The sequence below is a fragment of the Rutidosis leptorrhynchoides genome, chromosome 3, assembly GCF_046630445.1.
Source record: "Rutidosis leptorrhynchoides isolate AG116_Rl617_1_P2 chromosome 3, CSIRO_AGI_Rlap_v1, whole genome shotgun sequence".
NCBI classification, from domain to species: Eukaryota; Viridiplantae; Streptophyta; class Magnoliopsida; order Asterales; family Asteraceae; genus Rutidosis; species Rutidosis leptorrhynchoides.
In genome coordinates, this window is record NC_092335.1 from 135237964 (window position 1) to 135255600 (window position 17637).

Sequence of the window (17637 nt, forward strand, 5' to 3'; positions counted from 1 at the left end):
TTTTGAGAACGATGACGAATATGACCCATCATTTGTTGTGGAATTACAAAAAAGTGTGCAAGTTTGGTTGACATCCTGATTGCATTTGAGCTGCAACATGACCCAGTATTGCATGCAACCCTTCTTCTTGATGCAAATTAGAAAATGTAAACAATTATTAAATTAAATTCATTACATTTACATACATATGCTAAAAAAAATTTATGTACTTAATATAAAATTCATATAACTTACAAATAAAGTCTAAGTTGCCCCTCCCCCTTCCCCCAATTAAGATATTGGTGGACGAGTGTTTGTCAGTTTTGAACAACAATAGTGATAACTGTGAGATCATAATACCATGATGATAGCCCTCAAATGTTCCACCGACACCCGCACCACGATAAACATTAGTCGTTCGATCATTCCATTCAGCAATGTAAGCTTTAGGAGGGGGAGGGGGGGTCCAATCAGTGTTAGGTCTTTCCCTAAGAGAAAAACTATGTAGCTTCTGATCTGCAATCAATTACAATAAGATCATATTGGTCGGAGTTTCCTGTCTCCAACTGAATTGTCTACATACCCTATTTGCGAGATGTAGTTCGACAGTAATCCAAAAAACTATCGGATCATAATATGCCCACAAATGAATATGACTTTTGGGCAAAACATAGCTGCAAAAGTATATAGCTAATTAGCTGCATATGCATCTCCAATATTCCATCATTTTTTTTGCTTTTTTAATTTGTTTTTTGTAGGAGTGAAACATAAAAATCAAAACACGTACGCACTGATCGGGTCTTAAACGCCGATCATTATTGATGTTAAGAGGTGAATTTTATGTGTATATTTGAGGTTTAAAAAGTTATTTCATGAGGTTTTTATAATGAGTAACGATTTGGGACGAGAACACGAAAACGGGGGTTAAAAACAAGAAAAAATGAAAAAACTGAAGCCCAGCCGCAAGGAGGCGGCTGGGGGCGCATGTAGGCGCCTGACTAGTGCCAAAAACATCTTCAGGTGGAAAACTGACAAAAGGAGGCGGCTGGTTTTTGCGGCTGGGCGCATGTAGGCGCCCGGTGAGCGTAATTTGCGGCTGGAACTATTTTTGGATAAAATTTAAGGCCGAATTTGAGGGATTTAATGCTTGGGGGTTACCCTACTTCACCCCTATATAATAGAAACCCTAGGCTACATATTTAGATCATCTTTCATCAATTTTTAGAGCATTAAACACACAAAAACACACCATTAATCATCATCAAATCAAGATTCAAGCTAGGTTTCAAGGAGTGTTCTTAATGCAACTTCAAGAAGCAACCGTGATCGTCATCACCAACATGCTTGGCTAGTTTCTTTCACTTTATTCCTTCCATGAACAATTGATACATGTATTCTTTTCATTCAAGTTTATGTGGTTTGTAATGGTATGAAACTTATGTCTTTTGAATTGTGATATTATAAACCAATTGTTTATTGATCAATGCAAGTATTATTGATTGTGATTATTGCAAGTTGAATTATAGTGATTTAACATTGTTTTCTTAATCCAACTTATTGTTAATTAGATTAAAGATAAAGACATAGTGTCTAGGTTGCATGATTCAACCCCAAGATAGTTAGAATTGATAAGCCTAAGAAATCTTATCTATGAGATTTGATCAATACTTGATAAACATAATACTTGGTTGAATGAATGCATGTTAGATTGGGATTGTGAAGGGATAAAGACTTCCATCCAATTGATTACAACCTTTTTAATTAGCTCATTGTTTATGCTCTTAAATACTCAAAGTTTACACTTTCTTAGTAATTGTTAATCTAGTCTTTACTTTAGTTAATTTTAGTTAATCACAAACAAACAAATTTTGAAATTGCTTGCTAGTTAACCACAACTTCCCGTGGAACGAATCCTGCTTACCCTATCTAAAGTAGAGTAATTAGGCTATTTTTGACCGACCCTTCGACACCGATCAAATTTTGGCGCCGCTGCCGGGGAGGTGTGCGCTTGATTTACAAGCTCCTATTTTATTGCTTTTGTGTTGATTAGAAAAAACCATAAAAATTATAAAATCAATAAAAATCCAAAAATAGTGTTTTGTTTATTTTTGTTTTTGTCAGTTTTACGCTCGGTGTTCTTGTTTTTGTTGAAGTGCAGGTTAGTGTATGCAAACTCGGAGTTCGGGAGATCAAAATCTTAAGCCTTTAGACCCGAAAATCGAGAAATCTGCAAAAGCTAATCGAAAAGCTACGAGAATCTTAAAGGGTTCGATAGTGGCTTCAGCGTCCACTCAACCACAGTTAGAGACACATCCGATTGTTCCACCAAACTCTCCTAAATCAGAGTCTGACACTGAAGAGGAAGTTTTTGATCAATGAGACGAGATGGCCGAACGACCAAGAGGAGTAGACACCTAATACCAACCGGGTGATTTTGAGGATCATTCACCCATTGTTTATCCTGCACCGGCAGGAGGAAACAAACGACGATTTGAGGTCCGACCTCAACTCATTTCGATCTTGTCAACTTACCGAGGTATGGCTAATGAGGAGCCATATGAACACATCACTGAATTTAATGGGATATGTGCTACTAATCAGGTAAACGGTTTCACTGATGATGAGGTACGTCTTCGATTATTTCCTTATTCACTTAAGGATAAGGCAAAAAGATGGTTTCTCTCCTTGCCCGCCCGGAGTATTAATACTTGGGCGGAAATGAAAAAATGATTTTTAGAGGAATTTTACCCCATAAGTAAAACTTCAGACATGAGTACGCAAATAAAATCTTTTAAACAATTACCGGGTGAATTATTTCATGAAGCGTATGAACGTCTGAAGGAGTTACTTAGGGCATGTCCACACCATGAGATACCCAAGTAGGAATTGGTTAAAGTTTTCTATGATAGTTTAGATTCCCAAAACAGGCAGTTTCTTTTGGCGGCTAGTGGTGGGGCATTCTTAACTCGGTCTAGTGATGATGAATGGACATTCTTTGAACAGTTAAGCAAGGGTTCAAAAACCCAAGCTTCGGTTAATCGTAAACAACCTAGTACCTCCAGAGTGAATCATGTTTCCGATTCTGGTGGTTCATCTAGGAACTTAGAGCAGGAATTTGATGATTTGAAAATGATTATATTTAACAACCCAAACCAGGGTCTTGCTTGTAATGTTTCGCAAGTTCAGGAAGTATTTGAGATTTGTGGAGATCCTTCTCACTTTGCATACGGATGTAGAAATGGGATTCCACCGGTAAATCAGCACATAGTGGAAGAACAAGTTAACGAGGTTCAGGGACGGAGATTTGATCCATACTCCAACACGTATAATCCGGGTTGGAGAAATCATCCTAATTTCAGTTGGAGCAATAACAACGCTCTGAATGCTAACCAAGGGAACCAACTTAGACCACAAAGCAACTTTCAAAACCAGGGTAACTTTCAGAACCAAGGCAACTACCAAATAAACTATCAAAATCCTTATCCCAACAACCGAAACCAAAACCAAAACAATTATCAAAACCAAGGCCAAAACCAAAACCAAAATCAAAATAGTACTTCAACCAATCAACCATCTTGCTTGGATGCTAAGATGGATGCGTTCATCTCCGAAATGCGAAAAATGATAGAAGTGCCAAATAAGTCGATTGGTGCATTGGCTAAGGAGATCGGTAATGTAGCAGAAAGTAAGGGAAATAGGGAACCAGGTACAATTCCAAGCTACACAGTTCTAAATCCAAATCATAAGGATCAAGGAAAAGGGCATAGCGTTAATATTGTAGGTACCTTGAGAAGCGGAAAGAAGTATGACAATAAGATTGGTGAAAATGAGGTAGTGCAACAAGTCAAGTAAGTCTCCTATTGTTCTTGACGAGGAAGAGGTAAGTGAAAATGATAACCGTGGGGAGGGGGTGAAGAAGACCGAACCAATCGTTAATGAGACCGGGAAAGCGGAGACGGAATAAAAAAATGTCCCATTTCCCAAGGCCTTAGAGTCCCCAAACCAATTCTCTTATGGGAAAAAGGGACCACAATAAGAGGACATGTGGGAAACGTTTAAACAGGTTAAGATAAATTTAACCCTTCTCGATGCTATTAGGTAAGTCCCGTCTTATGCTAAATTTTTAAAGGACCCTTGCACTCAAAAGAGGAAGCAAAGGGTGGCTTTACCCAAAAAGGTGGAGTTAACCGAGCACCTAAGTGCGGTTGTTTCGGGTACACTTCCACCTAAGTTTAAGGACCCAGGGACCCCGTTGATAGCTGTGACTGTAGGAACTTTGATGGAAGTGCTTCATAAGTACAAGGCTACAGTAGGGTGGCCGATAGCTGATTTGAAAGGGATAAGTCCCTCAGTGTGTATGCATAGGATAGTTACAGATTCGGAGGTTAAACCTGCTCATGATACGCAACGCAGGTTAAACCCGAATATGCAGGGAGTTGTAAAGAAGGAAGTTCTCAAGTGGTTAGATGCAGGGATTATTTTCCCTATTTCAGATAGTCAGTGGGTAAGCCCCACACAAACAGTGCCAAAGAAAGCTGGGATAATGTATGACCCGAATATTTTATTGTACATATGTGTGTATAAGTTATTCAAGTTGTGTGGTTTAGGTTGTATTTAATTAAAAGGCAAAAGAATCTGAACTGGGCATTTGGCGCGCCGCACGGCCTTATGGCGCGCCGCGCCATTACGGGCTGACAGCTCACTTTGTTTTAATCAAGATATTTTGAGGGCATTGATGTGCAGCGGGGTAGTATATAAAATAGTTATTAATTTTAGCAGGAAAAACTATTAAATACGATACAATTTTACACAAGATATTTATTTATTTATAGAATGGATATACTTAAACCTTGCTACAACACTTATAGGCAGTGTACCTAATCGTACAGTAGTGTAGTTTTTAGTAAGTCCGGTTCGTTCCACAGGGAAATCTTTAAACAAAGCTCAACGCTATATTAGTTTACTTTTATAAAAATACAAACATATATATAAGTAATATTATTATTATAAAGGGGGTTTTTTACCGTTTAATGACTGGTTTGTCGATTTTAAAACTTTAGTCGCAGTTAAAACCTAATGTAAAATATTAAATAAATAAAAGACTTAAATTAAAACTTAAAGTAAATAACAATAATGAAATTGCGAATAATAAAAGTGCGATAAACTTGCGATAATTAAAAAGTACGATAATTAAAAGTGCGATTAAACAACAATAAATAAAAGTGCGATAATTAGAAGTGCAATTAAATATAAAATAAAGGAAATTAAATATGAAATAAAAGAATTATGCTTATTTAAACTTCCGTAATCATGATGTTTGACGTGTTGATTTTAGTTTTATGCCCATGGGTTAATTGTCCTTTGTCCTGGATTATTCAATATGTCCGTCTGGTTTTTGTCCATAACAGTCCATCAGTCATAAATATAAAGTGCGAGTGTCCTCATCAAATTATTATTATACCCGAAGTTAAATATTCCAACTAATTGGGGATTCGAATTGTAACAAGGTTTTAATACTTTGTTTAATGAATACACCAGGTTATCGACTGCGTGTAAACCAAGGTTTTACCACTTTGTTAACAATTACACCAATTACCCTTGAATGTAATTTCACCCCTGTTTTGATTATTCTAGTGGCTATTAATCCATTCCCGTGTCCGGTTAAATGAACGATTATTCGTACATATAAATACCCCGCCCATCGTGTCCGATCGAGTGTATATGGTAATTTATAGGGACGCCCAATTGTAAATCTTTATATTAACATTAACAAACTTTCATTTAGTTAAACAAATATAAAGCCCATTAATAGCCCATAGTCTAATTTCCACAAGTGTCGTTCTTTTGTCCAAACCCCAATTATGGTACAAAGCCCAATTACCCAATTTTAGTAATTAGCCCAACATCATGATTACTTCGTTTTAAATAAGCATAATAATAACTTAGCTACGAGACATTAATGTAAAAAGGTTGAACATAACTTACAATGATTAAAAATAGCGTAGCGTTACACGGACAGAATTTCGACTTACACCCTTACAACATTCGCTAACATACCCTTATTATTAGAATTATAATTAAAATTAAAATTAAAATATAAATTATATATATATATATATATATCGTATAGATAGAGAAGAGAGAAAATAGAATATGAAATTTGATCAGAATTCGGTTTGCTTTATAGCCAGAGTTGAATTTTGGGGCTCCGCGACTCGCGGCAAAAACCCCTTCAAACTCCGCGAGTCGCGGAGGATGTATTTACAGCTCAGTCCTTGGAGTTTTCTCTGCCGACGGTTTTATATATATAAATATAATATATATATAATTAATATAATTAATTATATATTATATTATATTTATATACATAGTTAACTTGTAATTTTTAGTCCGTTGCGTCGAGCGTTAAGAGTTGACTCTGGTCCCGGTTCCGGATTTTCGAACGTCCTTGCGTACAATTTTATATTTTGTTCTTTGCGTTTTGAATCTTGTACTCTTGTAATTTCGAGACGTTTCTTATCAATAATTGGAACCTTTTTGATTGTCTTTTGTACTTTTGAGCTTTTTGGTCGTTTGCGTCTTCAATTCGTCGAATCTGTCTTTTGTCTTCACCTTTTATTATTTAAACGAATATCACTTGTAAATAGAACAATTGCAACTAAAAGCTTGTCTTTCTTGAGGAATAATGCTATGAAATATATGTTCGTTTTTAGCATTATCAAATATTCCCACACTTGAGCGTTGCTTGTCCTCAAGCAATATCGTCTTGAAACACTAGAGTCACTTCTTTATTCTTCACACTTTGTACATTAGTGATTTCTATACGGCGGTATAAACAATGGTAGTAATGATATGGTTTACAGTCCCACATGACTATAAAAATTTAGATTCATTAAGGAAATTGGATCTTTATGAAAACATTTGATCTTTTGAAATCTAGTTTTTACCCTAGATAAGTTTTCCGGAATAACCCTTTACCGGTGTTTGCAAAATATTTTTGTGGGTTTGGTGGGTTTTAGATTTGAAAATTTTAGCTCAAAACTTGCTGTTTTGTGTCACCCACTTGCTAACCTTGTATTTGGAAAGCAACACGTCCAGTTTACTTGTTCCGTATATTACCTTTCGGCAAACTACCGTCCGGTTGTAAAGGAAAGCGTTGAACAAGCAACTGTTAAGGCAATGTCCCGTGACATGCTTTTGATTATGGTCTATAACGTGTCGGACGCAATTACTATCCTTGGTAGGAGCAATAGTAAAGCTCACCCTTATAATTTTTTGGTCTGGCACAAGGTCCTGTCTTTGACCATGCTATGCAACCACCGTTCTTACGGTTGACACCCGATTTAGTTCAGGTGACCTAATGAATTCCAGGTGAATTCCTAGGATTTTACGTTCAATGGTAATGAACGCATTGAAAATAGGGTTTTCAGAAAACAAATTGGTTTGTAATTTTGATCAAAATATTTTCTCGTTTAAGCTCGAGTTTAGATATCATTGAATTCCATGAGTTTGAATTCTCAATCTTTAAGGTCAATCTCTAGGATTGAGTAATATCAGTCTTAAAAGCTGATTTTTAATCTTTAAGGAGATTATCCTTTCTGGGGATCTGATTCATTAGTCTTATCCAGCTAATTTGCATGGTGCCCCCCCATTGTACGAGATAAATCCTTCTCATGGTTAGGATAAATCTGACCACATGGCGACCCTGTTTAATGCTGAGGTCCGTGGATTTCCTGCTGATTTTAGTGATGACTTTTCTAGATTTTTCGTCATCCTACAGCTGGTCTGGACGACAACTTCATGACCTAAATCAAGAAGCGCGTTTCTTTTTCGGAAGACTTTACTTCCTTTTAATGATGGAATTGATTCATCGTGTAGATCCATCTTTTCTTTTCTTTCATCGGGTAAAACAGTTTAGTTTAGTCCAAAGCAAAAGTATTTTCAGTTATTTGTTACAGATATATGTGACATATGTTTAAAATAACTTGGTAAATTTTCCCACACTTGGCTTTTATTTTCCTTTTTATCGTCCTCTATTCCATTTTAAATGAATTTTAACATTTTAGTTTGTTTCTCAATTTATGTCCTTTCCGAGGTAACAATAATTTCGGTGTTAAAACCTAGTTTTATCGTTCATAAATATGTATAAACATGATTTTGAATTCATTTAATTGAAAATTTTGAAATTTTTTACTAGAATTGGGTAGTCAGTATATAAGACTAGGGCTGTTCTTTTTTATCAGAGAGCACTAGATTCTAATACAACTACTGTTTTACTAGTATTTTTAATGGTAACCAAGTGTTTAATATAAAAATTTTTAAAATCCGAAAGAATTTAACCCCTTCCCACACTTAAGATCTTGCAATGCCCTCATTTGCAAGAAATTAGTAACAATTTAAATTATTGAGGGTGATTAGTGTGAAAATGATTAAATTTTTACCAAAGTTTCCAAATATATTGGCGTTTGTTTGCTGAATGATAAATGGTGCACATCATTTGTTCATTCCGTCTTGTTGTTATTTCACATATATTTTGCATCTTGTCGTCAAAATTAGTTGCTTTTGCTGAACTTAATGACAGTCTTTGAAAATGCGTTGTTTTACCCTGTTGTGTACATAAGATAAACTGCAAACATATATACATATTTTTGAAGTTTGGTATATTACCCCACATTCAAAAATTATTAAAATCTAAGAATAAAAGTTAGATAATTATAAAAATGATTACAATATTAACAAAAATATTAAATGTATCAATAATTATAAATTACAAAATAAAAAAAAATAAGTATACTAAGGATGATATTGGTACCAATAGGGGTTCCAGGCATAACCATAAGTGCTATAGAATGCTTCGGCAGGATCATACGTAGGATATGGTGGCTGCATCTCTATCGACCAAGGAGGGAAGACGGGTTTCGGTGTAGGAATATAGTTTCTACCTATATGTTGGCAATGCGCTATGATCTGGTTCTGATGAACTTGCCAATCTTCAAATGCTCTCTGTCTAGCATTTTCGTATTCCTGAGAAGCTATAAACCTATGCATTTCTTGCATCTCATTCCCCCCTCCTACATTACCTTGCTCCTGGTTTCTCTCCACCTGTGGATGTCTACCATGGTATCGTACTGCGGCGTTATTCCGCCTCTTCAAAACTTTCGCACCATGGTATACATTTAATCCTATAGTATCGCGGGGTTCTGGCTCTTCTAGTAATAATCCCCCCCGACTTATATCCACACCGAGATATTCACCAATCAAAGTAATAAAAATACCACCTCCTATTATGCTATGTGGTCGCATCCCCCGAACCATAGCTGATAAATAATAACCCACACAATATGGTATACTTACAGCGCTTTGTGGGTCTCGAATACACATATGGTAAAACAAATCTTGTTCATTTACCTTTTCTTTGTTCTTACCCCTTTGTGTAATCGAATTAGCTAAAAACCTATGTATCACTCTTAATTCGGCTCTACCTATATCCAAATAAGAGTAATTTCCCCCTTTGAAACGGTGATGGCTTGTCATTTGACTCCACACACCGTGTGTATCAAAATTTTCATCTATCTTTCTACCGTTTAGTATCAATCCTCTACAATCGGCAGACGCTAACTCCTCAGGCGTATATATACGTAAAGCCTGAGCCATGTCCAGTAAAGACATGTGGCGCATCGAACCGCCTAACAAAAATCTAATAAAAGAACGATCGGTTAAACTAGCTACCCGATCATTCAACTCTATACTACATAACAATTCTTCACACCATACTTTATATACAGGTCTGCGTATGGTGAATAAACATATCCAGTCATTAAAAGAAGAATTACCATACCTCTGTACAAGTAATTCCCTAATTGGCCCGGCCAATTCTACAGCTTCTAAGGGTCCCCATTCTATGACCCTCGGTACCTCAACAACCTTAGAGTGAAGAGTATGCAAACCCCGTTGATATTTTGGATAATCTATCCAAAGTCTGTCAAATCTCAGGTTCGGGTGCAACTCTTCCAAATGCATATCGGAAAAGGTCATGACTGGATGAGGTACATCCTGCTTGTAGTAGTTATCCACCTCCTGTTGTTCCAAATTCTCAGCAGGAGCATTGCGGGCTTGGGATGAAGATTCACCCCTTTCATTCTGCAAAACACATCAAACACAAATTTTGTGCATCCAAATATGCATTAGTGTCAGCAAAATCATCAATCAAAATAATTACAATGACATTATCAATTTATATCAAACTTAAGCTCATTTTCACATTTTTATCAAATCTACACTTTTTCAAATAAGCATATATGAAAATGTTTGCCAAGTTCATAAGCATTCAACTCAAATAACATGTCAAAATAATCATTACTAGCAATTAAACAAGTCTCAAATGGCATTATCTTTCAAAAATCAAGTTCATGAATTTTAGACTTGAAAAAGTCCACTTTAATTCTCAAAATCATGTTTAGGCTCAAAGTTTGGATCATTTAACTACCTAGACATGTTACACTACTCAATTTAGCAACAATTCATGACAAAAATCGGCCATAACCTGTTTATATCAAAAAGCCCCAAATTGCTCAAGAACACAAACCCTAGATTATTCAAAATTTGAAGTTTAAGGCTTCTAATCATGTTAAACAGCATCAATCTAGGTTATACAAGCATAATACATAAACAATTTAAGTCTAATTACACTAAAAAGCATCAAAATCAAATTGGGGAAAAAAATAGCTCAAGAACATCAAATTTCGGATTAAATGGTGTTTAGGTGTAGAAATTTACCGTTTTTCTTGAGTAATTCTTAGATAGCATCCTTCTCAACATGATTTTAGCAAAAAATTTGGTGATTAACGGTTAAAAATTGGGATTTTTTTTTTTTTTTTATAATCTTTAACTTATAAAACAATTAAGTATTTAATTTTAAAATTTTGTTTCCCTTGTTATTTAGGACGAGGTCGTTTCGGATCGATGTCCTAGTCCGTCCTCCGACAAAATTTTAAAATTTGTCTTTTTGTAGCGATTGTTTTAAAAGCTAAGATTTTCGGGTTTTTTAATATTTTTGGCATACTCTAATTCAATAAGATTAAAAATAATGATAATAAAAGTTCTCGTCCCTCCCTCGGGTAAAGCAATTTCGGTTCAAAGACCTAGTCTTCAACTTACGACGAATTTTAAAAATCATATTCTTAACTTAATGAGATAGAGTAAATTTTTGTTTTTAAATTCACACAACTTAAATATAAAATTCAAAATTAAAAATTAAAAATTAAAAATTCACACCAAACTTAAAATTTAAAATGCATAAAATTAAAAATTTATATTTTAAAAATTAAAAATTTACACCAAACTTAATTTAAAAATTTATAAATTCATATCAAACTTATATTAATTTTTCAAATATTTTAAATATATTGTTTTTACAAAGTTTACAATATTAATTTAAGATTTAAATATTAATTTTTAAAATATGGTAAAAATAAAATTAAAAATCTTTTTGTCTTTTTATCCCACTTTAATCAATCAAATATTATCAAAAATATGCGCCCCTTTGTTCGGTAAAGTAATTTCGGTTCCAAGACCTAATTTAACTCATGACGAATTTTTGAAATATTTTGGGTTGATTGTTTAAAGATATTTATACCTTAAGAATAAACGTTAAATTTCGCAGTGATGTAATAAATTTTTGAATGATATCAATAATTTCGGTCGCCAAACCTAATTTTATTTAATACCAATTTAATACTTTTTAGCGAACAAATTAGCGTTTATTATCAAAAGGTTAAAAATAAAAATAAAAATAAAAAACTGTACAGACATACCTGTGAAATAGATTTCTTAGTTATATGATCTATTCCATTCATAAGATAGTCGGTTTAATTGGTTTTCCATGGCTGCATAGGCGTAACCCCGAGCATTCAGTGTCTTTTCTTCTAAACATATGAACGGTCCGTCTCTGCATAAAGTAACAAATTCGGTATTTGAATAGGTTTGATTATTTGAACATTTACCTCCATGTGACCATTTTCCGCATTTGTGACATCGTTCTAGGTGTCGTGCTCTTCTTTTTGCTGCGGATTTTGATTTTCCTTTACCAAATTGTAACTTATTATCTTCGCATCTGGATTCTTTTCTAACTCCGTCCATTCTTTCTCTGATTACTGATACTAATTCGCTCGGTAGTATGTCATTATTTCTTTTAGTGATCAAAGCGTGTAGCATTAGACCATGGTTTAGTTCACAGGCAGTCTTCATTTCGTAAAAACCTAAAAAAATAAAAATTCAGAATGGGGGGAGAAGACTAGTTCTTTAGGGTCTGCTAGGGAAAGACCATACGTGTTCCATTTTCGAGAACTACACGAAAACAGACAATCTAACTCTAACAGAAATACATATTATCCTTTAAAGACTTGATTCTCCCCACACTTAGTTAGTTGTGGTGTCGAAATTGTGATTAACTTCGTTGTCGACTTCCATCGGACCATGTATGTAATGTTTAACTCTGTGACCATTAACTTTAAATTCAATCCCATTTGAATTTATTAATTCTATCGTTCCGTATGGGAAAACTCTTTTGACTATGAATGGTCCAGACCATCTTGATTTCAATTTTCCAGGAAATAGCTTGAATCGTGAATTGAAAAGAAGAACTCTGTCTCCTTCTTTAAATTCCTTTGAACTTCTGATTCTTTTATCATGCCATTTCTTCGTTCTTTCTTTATAGATTAACGAATTTTCGTATGCTTCATGTCTTAATTCTTCTAATTCGTTTAGTTGACTTAATCGTAGACGTCCGGCTTCATGTAAATCAAGATTACATGTCTTCAAAGCCCAAAATGCTTTGTGTTCAATTTCTACTGGAAGATGACATGCTTTTCCATAAACAAGTCTAAAAGGTGTGGTTCCAATTGGAGTTTTGTAGGCTGTTCTAAAAGCCCAGAGTGCATCCTCCAATTTAATGGACCATTCCTTCGAATTTGATCCTACGGTTTTCTCTAGAATACGTTTTAAAGCTCGGTTTGTATTTTCAACTTGTCCACTTGTTTGTGGATGATATGCGGTGGAGATTTTATGAGTTACTCCATATCTTTTAAGAACTTTCTCAAGTTGATTATTACAGAAATGAGTACCCCGATCACTTATTAAAGCTTTCGGTGTTCCAAACCTTGCAAAAAGACGTTTTAAAAAGTTGACTACAACTCGTGCATCGTTAGTTGGGAGAGCTTGTGCTTCCGCCCATTTTGATACATAATCAATGGCTACGAGTATATATAGATTATTATTAGATTTTGGAAATGGACCCATAAAGTCAATACCCCAAATGTCAAATACTTCACATACTTGGATGACATTTTGTGGCATTTCATCACGTTGACTTATTTTTCCGGCCCTTTGACATGCATCACAGGATTTGCAAAGAAGGTGTGCGTCTTTGTAAATTGTAGGCCAATAGAATCCAGCTTCATAGACTTTTCTTGCTGTTAGTTGAGGCCCATAATGCCCTCCTGTTGGTCCTGTGTGACAATGGTTTAAAATTTTACTAGCTTCATCTCCAAATACACATCGGCGTATTATTCCATCGGGACAACTTTTAAACAGATGTGGATCTTCCCAGAAATAGTGTTTTATATCACTGAAGAATTTCTTTCGTCTTTGGTACGATAATCCTTTTTCAAGGAATCCACAAACTAAGTAGTTTGCATAGTCTGCAAACCATGGGATTTCTTTATAATCTATCTTCAATAGATATTCATCAGGAAAGTTGTCTTGTATGGCCGATTCATTCAGAACTTCTAATTCGGGATTTTCAAGACGAGAAAGATGATCAGCGGCGAGATTTTCTGCTCCTCTTTTATCTCGGATTTCAATATCAAACTCTTGTAAGAGTAAGATCCAACGGATTAATCTTGGTTTAGCATCTTGTTTTGAAAATAGGTATCTAAGAGCAGAATGGTCGGTATAGACCACCGTTTTTGCTAGAACGAGATATGATCGAAATTTGTCAAAAGCAAATACAATAGCAAGGAGTTCTTTTTCAGTAGTTGTATAGTTTGTTTGTGCTCCTTGTAATGTCTTACTAGCATAATATATAGGTTGAAATCGTTTTTCAATCCTTTGTCCTAAAACGGCTCCCGTTGCAAAATCACTTGCATCACACATTAGTTCAAATGGTAGATTCCAATTTGGTGTTATCATGATTGGTGCATTAGTGAGTTTCTCTTTAAGAATATTAAAAGAATTGATACACTCATCTGAAAAGATGAATGGCGCATCCTTTTCTAGGAGTTTATTCATAGGAGTGGCAATTTTAGAAAAATCTTTTATGAAACGTCGGTAAAAACCGGCATGCCCTAGAAAACTCCTAACTCCTCTAACATTGGTGGGATGTGGAAGTTTAGCAATTACATCTACTTTAGCTCTATCCACTTCAATTCCTTCTTTTGAAATTTTATGTCCAAGAACGATGCCTTCTTTAACCATGAAATGGCATTTCTCCCAATTAAGTACTAGATTTGATTTTTCGCATCTAATTAGCATTCGTTCCAGATTAACTAGACATGATTTAAATGTATCACCGAAGACTGAAAAGTCATCAATGAATACTTCCATGCATTCTTCTATCATGTCATGAAAAATCGCCATCATACACCTTTGAAAGGTTGCAGGGGTGTTACAAAGTCCAAATGGCATGCGTTTGTAAGCAAAAGTACCATAAGGGCACGTGAATGTGGTTTTCTCTTGATCTTCGGGTGCTATTGGAATTTGAAAATATCCGGAAAATCCATCTAGAAAACAATAGTAACTATTTCCGGCTAATCTTTCCAACATTTGATCTATGAAAGGTAAGGGAAAGTGATCTTTTCTGGTGGCGTCATTTAATTTTCTATAATCAATACATACACGCCATCCTGTTACAGTCCTAGTAGGAATAAGCTCATTTTTCTCATTTGTAATGACAGTCATGCCACCCTTCTTAGGCACGCATTGAACTGGGCTTACCCATGGACTATCAGAGATTGGATAAATTAAACCTGCATCTAGCAGTTTAATAATCTCTTTCTTAACTACATCTTGCATATTAGGATTTAGTCTTCGTTGGCGTTGCACATACGTTTTATGACCCTCTTCCATAAGGATTTTATGTGTGCAATACGAAGGACTTATTCCTTTAATATCATGAATCTTCCATGCAATGGCTGGTTTATGAGCTTTCAACACAGAAATGAGTTGTGATTTCTCATTTTCAGTAAGAGAAGACGATATTATTACAGGTAATTCAGATTCGCCATGTAAATAAGCGTATTCCAAATGGTTTGGAAGTGGCTTTAACTCTAATTTCGGAGGTTCTTCTATCGATGATTTATATCGATATCTGTCTTCTTCTTTTAGCATTTGAATTTCTTCTGTTGTTGGTTCATATCCATTAGATATAAGTGTAGCTAACATTTCAGCTTCATCAATTGGTTCATTACCTTCTCCTAAAGAACATTCTCCTGTTCCTTGTAATTCTGAAAATTCTTTTAATAATTCTGCATGTGCATCTATAGTTTGAATATAATAACATGTATCATCTGCAGATTGTGGTTGTTGCATTGCTCTATCAACTGAAAAGGTAACACTCTCATCCTCTATACTTAGGGTCAATTTCTTACCGAACACGTCTATCATTGCTTTAGCCGTGTTTAAGAATGGTCTTCCTAATATGAGAGGAACTTGAGAATCTTCTTCCATGTCCAAAACAACAAAATCTACTGGAAATACTAAAGTACCAACTTTAACTAGCATGTTCTCCATTATCCCTCTAGGATATTTTACTGATCGGTCGGCTAGTTGTATACTTATTCTTGTTGGTTTCAATTCTCCAAGGTCTAGTTTAGCGTATAGTGAATACGGCATTAGATTTATACTAGCACCTAAGTCTGCCAATGCTTCTATTGAACTAAGACTACCCAGAAAACATGGAATTGTGAAACTTCCTGGATCAGATAGTTTTTCTGGTATCTTATTCAACAGCACTGCTGAACAATTAGCATTCATAGTAACAGCCGAGAGTTCTTCCATTTTCTTTCTATTTGAGATTAGATCTTTCAAGAATTTAGCATATCTTGGCATTCCTGAAATCACATCAATGAAAGGAAGATTTACATTTATCTGTTTAAACATATCCAAGAATTTGGATTGCTCGGCTTCAAGTTTTTCTTTCTTCATTTTACTCGGGTAAGGAAGTGGTGGTTGGTATGGTTTAACATAAGGTTTAGCCTTAACTGTGTTATCTTCATTAACCTTTTCAACTACCGGTTCTTTTTCCTTATCTTGATCAGGTTGTGGTTCTTGTGGAGTAGGAATAGTTTCATCAGAAGTTACTGGTATTTCAGGTGGTTTAAGTGTTGTACCACTTCTTGTGGTAATAGCTTTAGCTGTTTCATTCCGGGGATTAGCGTTTGTATCACTAGGTAGACTTCTCGGTTTTCTTTCACCTATTAACCTTGCTAGGTTACTTACTTCTTGTTCCAGATTTTGAATAGAAGCTTGTTGATTTCTAAATGCTTGAGCATTTTGTTCATTGGTTTGTTTTTGAGACGTGAAAAACTGCGTTTGAGTCTCAACTAGCTTCGTCATCATATCTTCTAAATTCGGCTTTTTATCATCGGTTTGTTGTGGTGGTTTGTTTTGAAAATTCGGTCTTTGCTGATTGTAAGTATTATTGGATACTTGTTGATTGCTAGGACCTTGTTGGTTGTTGTATGGAATATTTCGGTTATAATTCTGGTTTTGATTGTAAATCGGTCTTGGCGGTTGATAATTATTCTGATAATTATTTCCAGGCCTTTGGTTTATGTATGAAATATTCTCTCTTTGTTCCATTGTTAATTCAATACTGAGACAATCTTTTGTCAAATGTGGTCCTCCACACTGCTCACAACTAATTCGTATTGAGTGAATATCCTTAGTCATCTTTTCCATTCGTCTCTCCACAGCATCTATCTTTGCGGAAATGGAATCTAAGTCATGGCTAGAATCGGCTCTAGCTGCTTTAGATGATCTAATGATATCTTTTTCTTGGTGCCACTCATGTGAGTGGGAAGCAGTATTATCAATAATTTTGTAAGCATCAGTTTCGGTTTTCTTCATAATAGAACCACCAGCTGCTATATCTATGTCTTTTCTTGTAGTGATGTTGCATCCTTGGTAGAATATTTGTACTATTTGACAGGTGTCTAAACCATGTTGCGGACATCCTCTTAACAACTTTCCATATCTTGTCCATGCCTCATATAGAGTTTCATTTGGCTTTTGTGTGAACGTAACAATTTCTGCTTGAAGTCTTACGGCTTTAGATGCAGGAAAGAATTGTTTAAGAAATTTGTCAATTAAAACATCCCATGTATCGATCGCCCCTTCAGGTAACGATTCCAACCAATCTTTGGCTTCTCCCTTTAAAGTCCAGGGAAATAACATGAGATATATCTGTTCATCCTCCACTTCTCGTATTTTAAATAGTGTGCAGATCCTATTAAAGGTACGTAGATGTTCATTTGGATCTTCCTTCGGTGCACCACTAAATTGGCATTGATTAGTCACCATGTGTAGAATTTGTCCTTTGATTTCATAATCTGGCGCATTAATGTCAGGATGAGTAATTGCGTGACCTTGGCCAGTGCGTTT

At 35.2% G+C, this 17637-nt stretch overlaps 1 protein-coding gene and 1 pseudogene across 1 annotated transcript in view; one reads left to right on the forward strand and one right to left on the reverse strand.

Moving 5' to 3' along the window:
- Positions 1–2738: 2738 nt before the first annotated feature.
- On the reverse strand, positions 2739–2852 carry LOC139903290 (small nucleolar RNA R71; annotated as a pseudogene).
- A 718-nt stretch (positions 2853–3570) lies between these two features.
- The window catches only part of LOC139900412 (uncharacterized), a 28290-nt gene continuing 14223 nt past the window's right edge, over positions 3571–17637 (forward strand). Inside the window, exons 1-2 of the mRNA XM_071883184.1 lie at positions 3571–3810; positions 4109–4483. Coding sequence (XP_071739285.1) covers positions 3571–3810; positions 4109–4483 — 615 coding nt within the window. The remainder of the gene's footprint in view (positions 3811–4108; positions 4484–17637) is intronic.